This window comes from Hippocampus comes, unplaced genomic scaffold (genome assembly GCF_001891065.2).
Source record: "Hippocampus comes isolate QL1 unplaced genomic scaffold, H_comes_QL1_v1.1 scaffold122, whole genome shotgun sequence".
Lineage (NCBI taxonomy): Eukaryota > Metazoa > Chordata > Actinopteri > Syngnathiformes > Syngnathidae > Hippocampus > Hippocampus comes.
This window is the reverse complement of record NW_017842059.1, coordinates 5089549-5107391: the sequence shown is the minus strand read 5'-3', so window position 1 is coordinate 5107391 and position 17843 is coordinate 5089549. Positions and strand designations below refer to the sequence as shown.

The window sequence follows — 17843 nt, the reverse complement described above, 5'->3', positions numbered from 1 at the left end:
TTTTTTCTGTTCAAGTTTCAAATAGTGTGTAAATTGAATACACTTCATCTTCAGCATGTCTAGTGCCACTTTTGTAAGTGGCCACGCCCCCGTCCAGGCCATGCCCCGTAAAGGCCACGCCCCTTCCGTTTTTTTCATCACTAGCCATTGTCATCCCTGGAGTAATTATGTAGTACTCTTCCATACCGGTAGGGAGCAGCGGCAGCTAGCTAATTGCCTTATGCTTCGAGACAAGTGAAGTTTCCAGCAAATTTTTCATTTAGATGTACTTTTACCGGAGATGCAACGGCACCAATGTTCCCTCTAAGCTGCGCAACTGCGCACTGGTCGGACACTCTCAGCGCACAAGAAAACCTATCCAGCGGGGTGAACGCACTGCAAATGAATTACAGTAGATATATAACTTTTTTTTCTATATCAATTTGCAAAACAGCGCTTCAGTCTGTTCACTGCCGAATAGTGACGTCATCCATGAAGAATACGCCACTGCATATAAAATAGCTGCACGGTTAAGTTTGAACCGGGCCGAGCCGCGGTCAACAGCGGGCTATCAAACCCTTTTCTTTCGTGCAGAAAAACTGTGTGTGGCTTGCCAGACTAATACGCAGCACTCCGTCAAAGGTCCACCATTGGTCAGTGCGCCATCTGTTGGGGGAATGCAGACGTTGCGGGAACAAGATTAAATAATGGAGTTATTTGAAATTTTTGTTGTTATTGATGTTGGACAAGTTTGCTGATGTCAATCACAAGTTTGTTCATGTCAATCTCAACCATAACTGAGCTTGCCATGTCCACGCCACGACTGGAATCAAAGTATTGAACCAAGGATATATTTCTTTAAGTTTTGTTTGTGAACCGAGGTTCTACTTTTCTCTTAACAAAGTCAATGTGTTGATGTTTTTTCACTTCTGTTAATATTGTGTGTGATTTTTCCGCCTTAAGGCTTGGGAGGACACATATGCTAAATGGGACCAAGCAACAAAACAAATCCTAAATTTCCCCAAAAACAAGGCAGATGATGGGCAGGTAGGTATCCTACAAAGGGATCAGTCACTTATATCTGTTTCTGTGATATTTAAAGGGAAAATCGTTTCAATAAGTTAACAGGGATGTGTATGTTCTGTTAAAGACACAGGCGCTTGTTTTATAAAATAGCCACTTTCAAGCAATAAAGCCAGTAATCGATATCCACACTTGTGGCCTATTGCAATGTGGTACTTAAGGGGCCCACTCTGGTATAGTCAAGGTGTGGGAGACCCTGGTGCCATCCACTGATCGTGTCCTCTCCCAACAGCAGGAGTGGATCAACATGACAGGCTTTCTCTGTGCCCTGGGCGGTGTGTGCCTCCAGCAACGCAGCACGCCTGGCCCTGCCACCTATAGCCCCCCTATGGGCTCAATGAGTGAGCGCAAGCATTCTATGATTTCCATGGGGCCATGTGAGATCTCCAACCCCATGGCCTCAGCCTCCTGCTCCTCATCAGCTTCGAGTGAGACACCAGTCAGCCGCTTTATCGATCGGCTGCTGGCCTTGCTGGTGTGTGGCCATGACAGAGTTGGCCTTCATGTCCGTACCAACGTGAAAGACTTGCTGGGGTTGGAGCTTAGCCCTGCCCTTTACCCCATGCTCTTCAATAAGTTAAGGAACAGTATTGGTAAATTCTTCGACACACAGGGTCCGGTGAGTGGAGGCTACTAACCCTCATATCCAATCTAGTAGTATTGGTTCACCTTCAATTTCCAAATGGCATAACTAACGGAGTATTGACGATGAGATTATTTTACACATGCCATTTTTTTGTAAACTAATTTACAAAGTTTGTTCAGAGACAAATATTTTTCAGATATTTCTAGCAGCCATATTGTAACTCAATGGGGGACTTTGAAGTTTTTAAAACACTTTTTTACCTGTGTTAATCTGTCTGTATAGCCTGACTGTATAATATTTTCTTATGATCTTAATGAAACAAATCTGAGTGAGAAGAACTGTGACTGTAGGAGGTGTAACCAAGGGGTGTTGTCAATCATTTGCGGGAGCACCTCATCGCCGCACGGATACGCCAGTGGCTTCGGTTGTCATTGTGCACCTATGTTCTAAAAAATATAACATCAACCAGGAACAGTTAGTGCTTTGCAGCACTCCAGCATGAATAAGTCATGCTCGTTGCAAGTAATGCTGGTTGAAAACCGCAGACTATCCCCTTTCAGCCAGCGAGGCTACGTCTTGTCAGCCTGATTAAGATAAGAAAACCTTTATTTGTCTCATAATGGAGAAATTCCCCATTTACAGCAGCATAATTTCATAATTGTGAAAGGGAAAAGTAGAACAAAAAGTATATAAATAAATATAAATTATAAAATATAAATATCAGCAAAATGGGTGAGTGGGGGTGAGTCCAGGTTTTCAGGTCTGTCTATTCAATAGCCTGATAGCAGTCGGCAGTCGGTACCTCTCCATGCATTGCGGGTGTATCAGTCTCTGTCATAGCTTTGAGCTTGGCTAGCATCCTCCTGTTGCCCACCTCCTCCAGAGTGTCCAGGGACAGCCCAGGATAGAGCTTTTAACAGACAGAGATTGTAACAGCATTCAAATTTTCTTTTCAATAATTGCATATGCTGAGCCAAAAACAACATAGGTGAGCTGAACTGCTGCCAGTCGTTCATTGTCCCAGCATGTTTGTTGATTCTGTGGCATTGCCTCGCAATAAGAATCATCAACACCGTCTGATATTCTATTACACAATTGCTTTGCCTTTATGACGTCCTGCTCGGCTCTGGGCATTGCGATATTCCTCACTCTCCACAGTATACACAGTAAAATACGTATAATTATCACGGCCTACAGCTACATACTGAAAATTCCATACAGGAAACTGTCATTCTTCCTAATTGTTGTACGATTGAGGCGGCACTATTATTGCTACACTGTAGAATTCGGGCCACCCAAAGCGAGTAAAGCCGAGCCTAGCTATGAGAGTGTTTTGAAAAAGGGCCATTGGTCTAGATTTGTTTAAAAAAAAAAAAAAAAAAAACCCAAACAAACAAAAACCTCATAATTACTGTCCGGATTCAACAAGTGGTTCTTGATGCTCTTAGCACATTGTTTGTGTTTGACGTGTCCTTCTTGACTGTTCTTTTCCAGGTTCCTATCAATGACACTAACACCCAATTTGTGGAGCAGACGATTGCAATAATGAAGAACCTGCTGGATAACCACACAGAGGGCAGTTCTGAACACTTAGGACAGGCTAGCATTGAGACCATGATGCTTAACCTCGTCAGGTCAAAAATAACTGCATTGGACATTGCGATATGGTGTGAGACGCGCAAGACAACTGACTTCAGATTTGTCGTCTTTTGGCTGTGGTTTTCTTAGGTATGTTCGCATTCTTGGCAATATGGTACATGCTATCCAGATCAAAACCAAGTTGTGCCAGCTAGTAGAGGTCATGATGGAGAGAAGAGATGACCTGTCTTTTTGCCAGGAGATGAAATTCAGGTAAGTTGCTTTTTCCACAGTTAAGCGTTCAGTAGATATAATATTTCATGGCAAAGTTCAAAATAACTTTTTATTCCTTGAACAATTCCTTGAACAACAAATAATATTAGTGATATAAATATACAATATGCTACATTAACCTTTACATGCATCCTGTAACATGACAATATGATAAGCTGTCCACTGTAGTAACCGCTGTCCCTGAAAGAATTAATATACTTTTATCCTTGTAGGCCACTCCTCCGGGGTGACGTCCGCCATAACCTAATTTGATTTATTTTTGGTTTCCGGTTCTATGTAGCGGTAGTAGTGTCATGTTACTGTGTATTTATCTCCAGACACTACATATTAACCTGGTTCCCACTGGACTCCTATAAAAAGTGTACTTTATCACCCAAGCACTTATGTCCGGTGTTTCATGATTACATGTCAATTTTCGGAACCGGAACTGCCCTGAAGCCTCGCCACAGGGAAAAAAATGGAATTCCTTCCATCTGGTTCTTGTAACATTGTAGGTGATTTTATATCCAAATGGAATTCTAATACATTGTTTTTGAGTATTTAATATCACAATTAACAATTACAAACACTATGGTTGAGCACCAACGGTCAGCGCTGGGTTGTCTTTGCGAGAGCAGGAAATCAGGCCCTTCCCACCTTCGTGAGAAATTGGGTTATAAATTCATGACAGCCCCTACTTGGAGCCATGCATGGTAAATGGACTTTAAGTGACAATTACCTGCTTCCGCAGTTAGTTTTGATCATTGCTTTTTAATTGTTTTAAGGAATAAGATGGTGGAATACCTGACTGACTGGGTGATGGGAACTTCCAATCAAGCAGCTGATGATGACATTAAGTGTTTGACAAGGTATAGCTTGGTTGCCAGCAGTGTCTTACATTGACTGCAGTATTGAAGACATATCTTGTTTCCTGCCTGTCTGTGTGTGATCAAGGGATCTTGACCAGGCCAGTATGGAGGCAGTTGTGTCTCTGCTTGCTGGTCTTCCTCTGCAACCTGAGGAGGGAGATGGAGTCGAGCTAATGGAGGCCAAATCACAGCTTTTTCTCAAGTTAGAATACATTTCCTTAACTTTTACGTAGAGGGCATTACACCACTTTGAACTCATTTGCTGCGAGCCGTTTTCATCAGAGCCAACCACATATTTGAACATTTTGACTGATCCACAGAATATTATGTTGTATTGATACAGCAAATCTATCTCAATGTAATCTAATCCCAACCAAGGGAAGAAAAAGTTTGATTCTACCCTTTTCTGTTCTTTTGTAGTCAACAGTAGAGCATAGGTAAATTATATGAAATTCAGTCGCTTCTCTGAAAATCTGGTAAAACTGAGTTTTTTTCTGAATACTTTCATGTCAAACAGAACAGTTTCTTTGATGTTAAAATTTTTGCTTTCGTTTGTCTTCTAACATCTGTGGTTTCATTCTATAAAGCAGCAAAACCAACATTTAGGAATGGCTTTTTATAACAAAATAAACTATTTAGGGGTAAACACGTGCTGTGAATGCTGCAAACACACCAGAATATGGCACATTAGCCAATGGCGCAGTATTGTTTAGTGGCTGGTCTCATCATGAGCGTCATCGTCATAATTCCAAAGTTGTTGTTGTACTTTGTCACATTTATGAAAAATACACCGTTCAGCTAAGTACACCACAACATATACTCTTGAGTTCTGTACATATATATTCCTTGGTCCTATTGGTAATTTCAAACTCATCCTACGTCATCATGAGCTAAAATTATGCCAGGAATCCACTGGATCTTCCACAAACAGTCGCTATGAGCGCCAGCAGAGCGACGGTTGCCCTGCATGACCCAAAATATTGGCCTCTGTTCAGCTTATTACTCATTGTTTGAGTCCTGTAATGTGTATCACCAATACACCCCCGTGCTCTGTAACAGCCCTTCTAACCCAAGGGCCTACATGGCAGCCATGTTGGCAGGGTGACTTTTCATCAAAGGTAGTAAATGTACGCCATTGTACATAACTATATGCAGCACAGTGTATAGGCATCTAGCGTCGGGCTTTGAGAATCAAGTGAAACAGGGACTCTCTTTCCAGCCAGTACTCACAGAATCGTGAAGATTTGAAAATGCCGGTGCTATATTTGGATGTATAGTTTGTCGCATTGAAGAATCCACCGAACACGAACGAAGAACCACCATGAAGTGTGTGGATGAGGCTCGCGAGTTGCAATAATGAATACTTTGTTTAAAAACAACAACAAAAAAAGTCATTACGTACTCCCTGTTGCCGCAACTTCCTTTACCCTTGTTATTGTGTCAGCAGGGCATGAAATTCCTCACTCGTGTCTTCCATCGAAACAAAACCCAAGGAACAACACCGATGTAATTGAACAAAAAAGGCTTTAATTCTACTTGAGTTCCCTTGATCACAAGAATTATGAAAGCGTGACAAAAGAGAACAAGTGCTAGTGCAAGCACTGTCAGAAAGGTTGTTGCTCCATGCTCTACTTGTGTTCCTTTTTATCTTTACGTCATCACCACACTATCTCCATTTTACAGTTAAAAGTAGGACTAACTAATGGAGCACAGATACTTAAGTACTCTTAATAAATTTACTTTATAAATGCCAAATATTCTGTTGTTGGTCAACTAAAATTATTCAAATAAGTGTGTGATTAACCTCATATTTTCTATGACTAACAATATGAAAAGAACTTTCACTTCATACACGGAAAATTATGTGGGCAATCTGTACCCCGTAAGTGGTAAGGTAAAGAATTTTCTAAAATATTTGTTGTTGTCCTGCAGGTACTTCACCCTTTTTATGAATCTGCTCAATGATTGCAGTGAGGTAGAGGATGAGGGTCAGGCAGTGGGTGGATGCAAGAGGGGGATGTCACGCCGCCTGGCCTCCCTTCGCCACTGCACTGTCCTGGCCATGTCCAACCTCCTCAATGCTAATGTCGACAGCGGCCTCATGCATTCTATTGGTAAGTTTGACTTTGTCACACTTGCAACATTTAGGGAAATTTGCTTGATGAAATGAAGGTACTGGGTAGTTTATAATTCCCAACTCTGAATGCTCAGGTTTGGGTTACCACAAAGATCTGCAAACTCGAGCCACATTCATGGAAGTGTTGACAAAGATCTTGCAGCAGGGAACCGAGTTTGACACACTTGCTGAGACAGTGTTGGCTGACCGCTTTGAAAGGCTGGTTGAGCTGGTCACTATGATGGGAGACCAGGGAGAACTTCCTATCGCCATGGCACTGGCTAATGTTGTTCCAGGATCCCAGTGGGTAAGAATGTTCTCTGCGTTCATGGATACTGGCAGTTAAAATCTATGATTCACTCTATATAGTAAAACTGTGTTGATGACCAAACAACACAGTATTATTAAAATGATCTTTGAAAAAAAAAATCCTCCCTGCTACTAAATTCGCTTTAAATTATTGAAGTTGGGATGTCTTAATCACAAATAAAAACAGAATACAATGATTTCCAAATCATGTTCAACCTATATTTAATTGAAAACACTATAAAGACACGATATTTAATGTTCAGACTCATAAACTTTGTTTTTAGGAATTGATCATGAACTGAGAATTCTATGGCTGCAACATGTTCTATCAATTCCGGGACGGGCGGCAAAAAAGACTGAGAAAGTTGAGGAATGTTCATCAAACACCTTTTTGGAACATCCCACAGCTGAACAGGCTAACTGGAAACAGGTGGATGTCATTAGGTAAAAAAGGAGCTTCCCTGAATTGTTCAGTCATTCACAAGCAAAGATGGGGCGAGGTTCACCTCTGAATAACTGCGTGAGAAAATAGTTTCAGGACAATGTTCCTCAAGGTACACTTGCAAGGAATTTAGGGATTTTATCATCTCCAGTCCATAATATCATCAAACGGTTCAGAGAATCTGGAGAAAACCAGCAATTAATAGCCGTGACCCTCAATCTGTCAGGCGACACTGTATCAAAAACCGACATCAACGTACAGTATAAAGGATATCACCACATGGACTCAGGAACACTTCAGAAAACCAGTGTCAGGAAATACAATTGGGAAGTGCAACTTAAAACTCTACTATACAAAGCAAAAGCCATTTATCAACAACACCCAGAAACGCCGCTGGCTTCTCTGGGCCCAAGCTCTTCAAAGATGGGCTGATGCAAAGTGGAGAAGTGTTCTGTGGTCGGACGAGTCCACATTTCAAATATTTTTGGAAATTTTGGACATCGTGTCCTCTGAGTCAAAGACGGGAAAATGCATCCAAACTGTTACGGACGCAAAGTTCAAAAGCCAGCATCTGTGATGGTATGGGACTGTGTTTGTCTCAACGGCATGGGTAATTTATACATCTTAGAAAGCTCTATTTATGCTGAACGGTACATACAGGTTTTGGCGAAACATGTCCTGCCAATCAAGCAATGTGATTTTCATGGACGTCAAAGAGTACGCATACTAGATTGTCCTGCCTGCAGTCCAGACCTGTCTCACATTAAAAATGTGTGGTGCATTATGAAGCGTAAATTACAACAATGGAGACCCCGGGCTGTTGAACAAATGAAGCTGGAGATCTAGCGAGAATTGGAAAGAATTCGACTTCCAAAGCTTCAACAATTAGTGTCCTCAGTTCCCAAACGATTATTGAATATTGTAAAAAGAAAAGATGATGTATCACAGTGGTAAACATGACCCTGTCCCAGCTTTTTGGGAACCTGTTGCAGCCATAAAATCATAAGTTTATTATTATTTGCTCAAAACAATAAAGTTTATCAGTTTGATGATTAAACAGATTGAAAATGCTTTGCAAATCATGGTATATTCTGTTTTATTTGTTTAACACAAGTTAATGATGATTTGCTCAGAACAGTTCATCAATTTGTCTTTATAATGCATTTAATTAAATATAGGTTGAATATGATTAGCAATTCACTTTATAGTAATCCCTCATTTTTCGCGGTTAATGGGGACCAGACCCCCTTGCGAAAGGCGAAAATGCCCCCGCCCCTCCCCAAGGAATTTCTGTGTATGTGGGTACGAGCCGTTTTAAAATATGTAAACAGTATTTGTACTTTACATGTTTGAGACCAAGATCACAACAGTACATGTATTTACTTAAACCTTTAATTATAAAACCTTCGAGGCAAAGAGGCTTGTAATGAGGTAGAAGGCGGCTCTCATTTGACTCATACGGGCTTTAGGTTTCACTCTTTCTGCTGGAGACACTGACGGTGTTGCTGAGGTTTTTGAATGGGTGATGGGTGGCGCTTTGACGTTCATCTTGTCTTCTTATTAGTTGAAGTAGGTTTTTGGTTTCTTTTTTATCAGACAATCATCTTTTTTGTGAAGAAAAAAACGATGTGACAGTTTAAGATATCACTTCAGACTTAATCTGCGCTGCCAATCAAGCAATGTGATTTTCATGGACGTCAAAGAGTACGCATACTAGATTGTCCTGCCTGCAGTCCAGACCTGTCTCACATTAAAAATGTGTGGTGCATTATGAAGCGTAAATTACAACAATGGAGACCCCGGGCTGTTGAACAAATGAAGCTGGAGATCTAGCGAGAATTGGAAAGAATTCGACTTCCAAAGCTTCAACAATTAGTGTCCTCAGTTCCCACACGATTATTGAATATTGTAAAAAGAAAAGATGATGTATCACAGTGGTAAACATGACCCTGTCCCAGCTTTTTGGGAACCTGTTGCAGCCATAAAATCATAAGTTCATAATTATTTGCTCAAAACAATAAAGTTTATCAGTTTGATGATTAAACAGATTGAAAATGCTTTGCAAATCATGGTATATTCTGTTTTATTTGTTTAACACAAGTTAATGATGATTTGCTCAGAACAGTTCATCAATTTGTCTTTATAATGCATTTAATTAAATATAGGTTGAATATGATTAGCAATTCACTTTATAGTAATCCCTCATTTTTCGCGGTTAATGGGGACCAGACCCCCTTGCGAAAGGCGAAAATGCCCCCGCCCCTCCCCAAGGAATTTCTGTGTATGTGGGTACGAGCCGTTTTAAAATATGTAAACAGTATTTGTACTTTACATGTTTGAGACCAAGATCACAACAGTACATGTATTTACTTAAACCTTTAATTATAAAACCTTCGAGGCAAAGAGGCTTGTAATGAGGTAGAAGGCGGCTCTCATTTGACTCATACGGGCTTTAGGTTTCACTCTTTCTGCTGGAGACACTGACGGTGTTGCTGAGGTTTTTGAATGGGTGATGGGTGGCGCTTTGACGTTCATCTTGTCTTCTTATTAGTTGAAGTAGGTTTTTGGTTTCTTTTTTATCAGACAATCATCTTTTTTGTGAAGAAAAAAACGATGTGACAGTTTAAGATATCACTTCAGACTTAATCTGCGCTGTCACTGCTCCCTTGTGACATGTCTAAAAAAAACACCTGACCGGTTTGGGAAACGTTCAAAATATGCCCTCCTAACCCCCAATTTGGCCCCTTGCTTCCGTTGAAGCAATGTGTTCCTGTTGAATGTACCATCCCTGCAGAGGGACGAACGGGCTTACATGCTTCCACACACCCGGGACACATTGGCAACGGGTTGGAGCGCAGTTTAACTCATGAAAAACTTGCCACTTGTTGAAAAAAGGTGTCGCAAACACAACACTATGATACAGTATGCGAGACAGTCAACCGCGAGAAACAAAGGAAAATGCCAGGTGAGGCCGCAATGATGCGCAGCCATTCAGCTCACGGGATAAATCCACTCGAGCAGTCATTGGTCGATGTATCGCCGGGAACCGATTATGCGCGTTTTTGTATGAGTGCCCGTGGCATGTACAGTACAGTCCAGGCACGTACAAAACATCTGAGTCATTCGGCCTGCAGGGAAACCTTCTCTCTTGGGCATCAACATGAAACAACGCATCTTGACGCAATATGGCTGCCGATATGGCTGTATTTTTTCATTTCTAATTTTTGTTTGTTTGTTTGTTAATGAATACAAGTATTTTTATTTTGGAAAAACCTGAGAAGCAATGAAGCAGCAAAACATGAAGCGCAAAGTGGCAACTTCCCAATGTCAGTGGAATTGGGTTTTTATTTTGAAACCTTGACAAGAATAGCCTATTAGAGACTCTCGAGACAGAAGGCATTGCAGAAGGGTGTTGTCCATCCTTGGTGTCCATGCCCGGATTACTTACTTTCGGTTAGCATCAAACGTTAAGAAGAAGTAATTGAACAGCCCCTAAGGCTTGTTGACTGTGCATGTTGCTATAGTGCACGTCTCGTGCATTTTCACATTAGTGAGGGGCATGGCTTTGGTCAGAAGGGCTTGAAGTAAGGCTTTATTCAAATCTTGCCAGCGGTTTGAGGACCGCTAACTCTCAGAAAGCAATTTCACATTTCAGGATTGCAAAAAAAAACTAACAATGTGTTTAGATGTCTAAAACAATGTATTTCTTGTTTTTATGGAAAGCAAATGTGAATTTATGAAGGGTAATTGTAATATATTTCTATCATGTCGTTTTCAATCAATAATGTAGTCATTTACATTTCAAGGATGAGCTTGCTCGGGTCCTGGTGACGCTGTTCGACTCCCGTCACCTCCTCTACCAATTACTATGGAATATGTTCTCCAAAGAGGTGGAGCTTGCTGACTCCATGCAGACCCTTTTTCGGGGAAACAGCCTGGCTAGCAAAATAATGACCTTTTGTTTCAAGGTAGGAAACTTCACAACTGCAGGCAACTTTCTTTGGACATTCCTTTTTTCTTAGAAATTATAATTTTGTTATGTCATTGTATTATTATGTTATGTTATGTTATCTGATACAAATTAGCTTCGAACTCAAAAATGTAAATAAAATAATTTTGTATTCATTTTGGTTGTATATTAGGTCTATGGAGCAGCCTACCTGCAGAAGTTACTGGAACCTTTGTTAAAAGGGGTGATCTCAACCCCTGAACACATCAGTTTTGAGGTGGACTCCACTCGGTATGAAACTCTTTTTTGTCAGTCCCTTAAATTATATTTTACTCTACCTGAGAAACATAACAGCCAAAAATATCATTTGCTTCTAAAGTATTCAATTTATCCACATGGTGGTGCTGTGTCCTATCCACTTTCCTTCTGTTCTTACTTGACACTAAAGCCAGCAGCACAATGAGCAACGTGACAGAACACAGCTGAACTATTCAGTCATGTCATACAGAGTGCGTGGTTCTGGAACCCATTTTCCGTCATCACCCACCGTCTGCAACTAGTTTGGCAGCGATTCCAAATGTCAACTCAAAATGAATGACGTCGCAACAGCACGTTACAGCCAATCAAGTGTGGTTGGATGAAGGCAAAATGATCCTGACTTCTCCTGATGAGATGGGAATATCATCCCCCCCGCCCCCCCTCATTTCTCATCCCCATCTCCAGGTTTTGCGAGCTGCTATTTTTCTTCTGTAGGCCATTTGCTCATTTTCTAGGAGTCATTCAAAATTTTAAATGTGGCTTCTCTCCTACTGTGGAACTTTGTCATGAATTGAGTGATTATTAATTGACGGTTTAGGTTTAGGGAAACCACCGTTTCATATGTTATTTGTAATTATTTTGCAATTTCTTTTTTCACATACTGCCAAATCGGTTTGGATTTTTTTCCCCTTTAATACCGCTACATAAAATCACTGAAAAACCTTTATTTTGGGATTCACTGATACAGATACAGGTATCCATAATGCCACTGTACAAATGTACTCGGACACGGAGTCTTAAAAATGCTTTGATACTCTGACGCGGATACCACTTCACCAGCTTAACATATATCTTTCGGGTAAGACCCATGCCAGCCGCTAACCGTGTGTAAATACTTCAAGGTAAACATGGATGAAAACTACTTCAGCCGTCTGCAAATTAATCACTGTCAAAATCGGTTTTCCCACACATCCTGAGAAGTCTGGAAAATGATTGACCAATTAATAGGAAGGAATTGGAATAAAAGCCGACAAACTGAAAAGTTGCCATCCATCCATCCATACATAAGGTGATCCAGTTTACAAGGCACACTGTCAATTCTTTTGAGAAAATTAAAAAATCTCAAGTATGCCTTATGGTCCGAAAATCCCGGTAGTCTTACTCTGCCACATTTTACCCCGTATGTCATATCTGCTCCATTGTCCGACAGCAGAAACAGAAAACACTCTATATCAATGAGGAAAAACTTCATTTGAAATTCGGCTCTCTTAAGATACTGTGTATGTGCACAGAGAAGCAGAGTGATGACTTTGCAGTTTTTAACTACCGGTAGTGTTTACGCCCCTGGGCTATTCAACCTGCCTGTGGTAGTGCCATAGGTCCTAGCATGGACTTTGGCCTTTCTCCAACCGATCACCAGATCATTAGTCGTTACCTGTATTCCATGAACTTGTTTCACTTAGCAGTGAACACAATTGAGATGCCAAAAATATTAGTGTTGTGACTTTGGTGGGTCAACAAGGCGTTCTTTTGAACGGCTCTTTTGCGGTAAACGATGAGACTCGATTCACAGGTGCGAGAGAGACGTTCATTTATTTTTGGCCAATTCATTGTGGTGTTTTGTAACATTGAAGCAATCTGGTGAAATATACAAAACAGAAGGTACATTTGTACAAAATAACACCTCTTCAAAGCTTGTGGGGGAATTTATTTGTGTATGTTGTGATAACTTGGCTCATAGTATAGCAGATAAAAAGCCGTAAGAAGTCCTGGAAAATAATTTCAAGAAAAGAGCGGAAACCCTGAAAATGGATGATGATCTTCGTCTTCATTGCTGTGATGCAAGCTAGTTTCCCGAGTTCTCTCTGCTCCAGACCACAATGCGTCGCCCGCCCAGCCCAGCCCACTTCTGCCCCGCGGCAACAGAGGCTATCTGGTTGATCCTGCAAGGATCATAACTACAGTATTATCTCAAAGATTAACATATGTAAATCCAAGTAATCGACACACTGACCCGAACAGGGAAAATACCTTTTCATGGCACTGTAGTGTACAATTCGTTTGCTAAATTTTGTTACTAAAACTATTCTGTGAGTTTGGTTTGGATTTTTTTTTCTTAAAAGTTGGATACGTTCTCCTGACTAAAACAGAAAGTAGAGATCATTTCTGTGTGTTTTTCTTCCTCTTACTCATCAGACTGGAACAAGGTGAGAACTTGGAAGATAATCAGAGAAACCTGTTGCAGATCACTGAACGCTTCTTCCATGCCATCATCGGCTCATCCAGCGAGTTCCCCCCTCAGCTTCGCAGCGTCTGCCACTGTCTCTACCAGGTAGACACCCCCCAAATTCAGCACATTCATGACCCGTAGCTTCTAACCTCGCTCTTATCCGTTTGTCATTTATACATTTCAAGCTCCTGCTTCTCCATTCTCTCCTATTTCTGATGCTGCTGAACTCGCTGCTCTCTTCATCGCACACATACTTGCATAGCTGTTCATATTTTTCAGATCTATAGCCCCTTTTCATGATTGGATTTAATCCCACAATATTGTAATAATTCAGTTTTTATAATCGACTGTTTTATAATCTCCTGAAAGACAAGCAAGTAAAGCATCACCACGCTATAATTGGCTTTATTTTCTGGATTTTTGCCATCACCATAATCTCTGACAAGAATTAAAATGTCAGAAATATGAAAAATCAACTCAATGTGGCGAACGTTCTCTTCTTTCACCTTAACCAGCAGAAGGACAGAACTGAAAGGAGAGGGGTTCTCAAACTTTTTTGGGGCATCAGGGGATTCCTTTTTTTAAGCACCCCCCGCCCTCATAATCCAAATAAATAGAATTATTTTTTTAAGTGGCTCACACAAAACAGGATTTAGTAAGGGTGTGGTGCTACGCATATAATAAACATCATTACCCTTTTGATCCTGGAGTCACTGAGGTTGTCATGGTTTTTTCACCTGACTTCCGTGTCCCCAGCGGAGGTTCAATTCCTAATCAGTTTCATATGAGTGTGAAAAATTTTTATATGTGCCCTATGATAGATTGGCGAACAGACCAGGGTGCAGTATTTCCACAAGTTAGCTCCAGCTTTCTGTGACCCTGTACAGAATAAGCAGTAAAGTTTAAAAAATGGATTGATGACACAAGTGTATCTATACAGTAACAACTGACTTGTGCAGTGGATATCAATAGTGTGCGTCCCTGTTAAAATGTCATGTTTTTGTGGTTTAAAAAAAAAAAATCTGACCAAATTAATCAAAGAGTAATCTTTTCAAAAAGCGAAACAAAAATAAACAACTGTGATCATGTGATTGCACAAGTGTGCTCGCCCTCTGACAACTGCGGGTGCGGCCTTGTTCAAAATTGACTACTCACCTTTGCACTCCTGGTAAATAGGAATTAGCACACAACTGACACTATATAAAATGCCTGTGATTGATTAACCCCAGATGAAATTCAGCTGTTCTAGTGGGCTTTTCCTGTCGCATCTTACATAAACTGCAGTCCACGGAGACTTTCCCTAGCATCAGAGCGATCTCTTTGTTGAAAGGGATCAGTCAGAAGAACAAAACAATCTTCCACACATTGAATATCACCTATCATTGAACACAGTGGAGACAGGTATCAACCGGTGGAAAAAAATATGGCACAGCAGTGACGATACCAAGAACTGAATGCCCCTCCAAAATTGATGAAAAGATGAGAAGAAAACTGTCACTGACTGCCAAGAGGCTGTCAGCAACATTGAAGGAGCAGAAATAGGCAAAATTGCTGAAATTTGCACATTTCATCTTGAAATACAAGGGCTCTTTATGCTTCAAGTGCTGCAGGGAGCACCTGAGCCTTACCTCTGATTTTGCAGTCCCTCACTAACTGGGCTGAGGAGGCTTACAGTTGGCAAGTGTCTGCTCCTGACTCTTGTCACGTCCCCATTTGTTTTCAGGCACTTTTAATCCCTTCAGGGACAGCGGTTACAACAGTGGACAGCCGATCATGTTATCAGGTGACAGGTTATCATTATTGGTGCATGAAAGGGTTAATATGATTCCAATTTTTCACAAGCAGGCTAATTAATCTAATATTTTTATTATTTGTGTTCATACCATCCTTGCGCGGTCAAATGAGGGGGCGGGCACCTGGACAATGTTTCCAACAGCTCCCTTGGCTTACCAGTACCAATTACCAGTTATGTCCAGAGGTCTGCACTTTTTGAAATGATCCAGCATAATTTTTTGCAAATTATTTTGCGGAACCCCAAGGTACAACTCGTGGACCCCAGTTTGAGAACCCTTGCTCTTGGATGTATGCGTTCAGTATGTCAAATTTGAGAGAGAGAGAGAGAGAGAGAGAGAGAGAGAGAGAGAGAGAGAGAGAGAGAGAGAGAGAGAGATATATATATCCTGGCATCTAAAAGAAATTAGGCATTTAAACCTGCAATTTTTTAACTGCAACCATTAGAAAACCAATGTTTTTATATTTTGTTGGCAATGGCAAAAATAATTTAAATCAGGTTCTCCTTGAAAAGATATTCTCCAGAGAATGGCTTCACTGCAGGTATATGTATCTCCCGTGGGACATATGATTAACTTCCTAATCAAGCAAAGTTTACCTGGAATGTTTTTACTCTGAGTTATATGATCTGCAAAAATCCTAAACATTCAATATTGAAGGCTTTGATCACATCTGAAGCATGAGGGCATGGCAAACTACTGTTCCATAATAGAAAGAAGAAAGTTGCGTCTATTACGCAATGCAAACACCGACAATAGAAAAAAAAAGTGTTTTTAAGATAAGAGTGCTATTATTTTTGGCAAGTTCTATTTCAAATGGATTTTAAATTTGGAACTATAATATTTTAAGCTGATGCAATAGGTGTGATCACTGCATACACGAGTGAAAACATTTTTTTTTTTTTTTTTTTTACTTGGCCATGATGACACACTTATTTTGCCTAAGATCAGGGCAGCTTCACACTACTGCTGCCACTGCTACTGCTCTAACTGCTGCACTTCATGTTGGCGCTGTTGTCCAGGTATTGAATTTTATGCTTAAGTGAACACCCAAACAGTGATCCTGTCCTTGTTCACTGATTTTGCTTTTTTTAACTTTTGCTTTCCCATTCTTCATTTGGAGTTCCCTTATGCAGCTTATAAGGCACACAAAGAGAGTGCACTGAATTCCAGCAACAACAGCGTATGCATGGCATGCTTCCTTGCCAATTAACAAATAGCTCTGTGACACATCTTTTCTGTCATTGACTAGATCGTTAGTTTTCAGCTTATCTCTGTACCTTAATTGGTAGGGTTATGTGCGTATGTATAGCTGGTGCTGTGACCATGATTGTACTCGTCTCTGTTCTGTAGGCTACTTGCCACTCTCTACTGAATAAGGCAACTGTAAAAGAAAAAAAGGAAAACAAAAAAGCAGTAAGTTTGGAGACTCTATTTTCCCTCAGATACTTTCCCCCCAAATTCTTTCTCCCTAAAGCAAAAAAGGCTTTTTTTTTTTTTTTTTGCATTTTCCTCACTTGGTTTATTGTCTTCATTTGTTTAAAATCAATTTGAATTGCGTGTCCCTCAAGAAATGTTTTATTCTTTTCTGCATTTTCAATTTGTGTACTATAAGGATGCACCGATTGATTGTGAAGTTTCACCTCAGTTGGCGACCATCACTCTAAAACCAATCCCCTGCTGATTACATTTAAGCCTTTTTACACTTTAATACAGAGAACCAAACGCCTGCCTCTGCTTTTTATTTATGTTTTAAATGTGACAGCTTTTATTTAACTGATCATGCTCTCATACTGCCTACAAAGGTAAACATTTTAAAAAGTATTGACATAGCAGTTCAAATTCTGAACAGATGGTAAACTTCATAACACAGCTGTTAAGTCGCAGAGCATTTGGCGCTGTCACTTAAATGACTTTTCGAACTGTAAAGACTCTGGCAAGTGAGCGGCTTAAGCAAAGTTCACTTATGTTCACTATATAACTTTTGCTATGTTCACATTGCAGTGTGTGTTACTAAAAACTGTTACGAAAAACAATTCATGTACAATTGTACGTATAGTCTCCCTGACAACCACTCTCACCCACACGCATCACTAATGTACCCGATTATTTGCTCAGACAAAAGAGGCCCATGTCTGGCATTAAAGAAATAAAAAGTAATTTCACTCATTTGAGGATATGACTCAAGCAAAAAACAGTTACCTTCATCTTCCAATACATCTTAACACTTCTGCAGTACTTCACAATCCAATTTTATCCAAATAAAAAATTTAAATATATAACATTGTACTCACCACAGATGCGTACCTGTCTGTATATGCTAACTTGTGCACTCATACATAACTGCACTGTAATTGACCCCCCCCCCCCCCCCCCACGAA

At 40.4% G+C, this 17843-nt stretch overlaps 1 protein-coding gene and 1 long non-coding RNA gene across 5 annotated transcripts in view; one reads left to right on the top strand and one right to left on the bottom strand.

Moving 5' to 3' along the window:
- The window catches only part of nf1a (neurofibromin 1a), an 86894-nt gene that overhangs the window by 28956 nt on the left and 40095 nt on the right, over positions 1–17843 (top strand). The window contains exons 19-30 of one of the 4 annotated variants that reach the window (XM_019861295.1): positions 943–1026; positions 1298–1681; positions 3143–3282; positions 3377–3499; positions 4285–4368; positions 4454–4570; positions 6301–6482; positions 6580–6791; positions 11042–11203; positions 11378–11475; positions 13639–13774; positions 16816–16878. In XM_019861295.1, coding sequence (XP_019716854.1) covers positions 943–1026; positions 1298–1681; positions 3143–3282; positions 3377–3499; positions 4285–4368; positions 4454–4570; positions 6301–6482; positions 6580–6791; positions 11042–11203; positions 11378–11475; positions 13639–13774; positions 16816–16878 — 1785 coding nt within the window. Of the gene's footprint in view, positions 1–942; positions 1027–1294; positions 1682–3142; positions 3283–3376; positions 3500–4284; positions 4369–4453; positions 4571–6300; positions 6483–6579; positions 6792–11041; positions 11204–11377; positions 11476–13638; positions 13775–13857; positions 14678–16815; positions 16879–17843 lie in introns of those variants that run through there. The other 3 variants (XM_019861294.1, XM_019861297.1, XM_019861296.1) reach the window with 3 other exon arrangements.
- Positions 13136–17831, bottom strand: LOC109510746 (uncharacterized). The gene is made up of 2 exons (XR_002167181.1): positions 17757–17831; positions 13136–13385 (listed from the first exon to the last, which is right to left on the bottom strand). It is a non-coding gene; the product is annotated as an uncharacterized LOC109510746 (long non-coding RNA).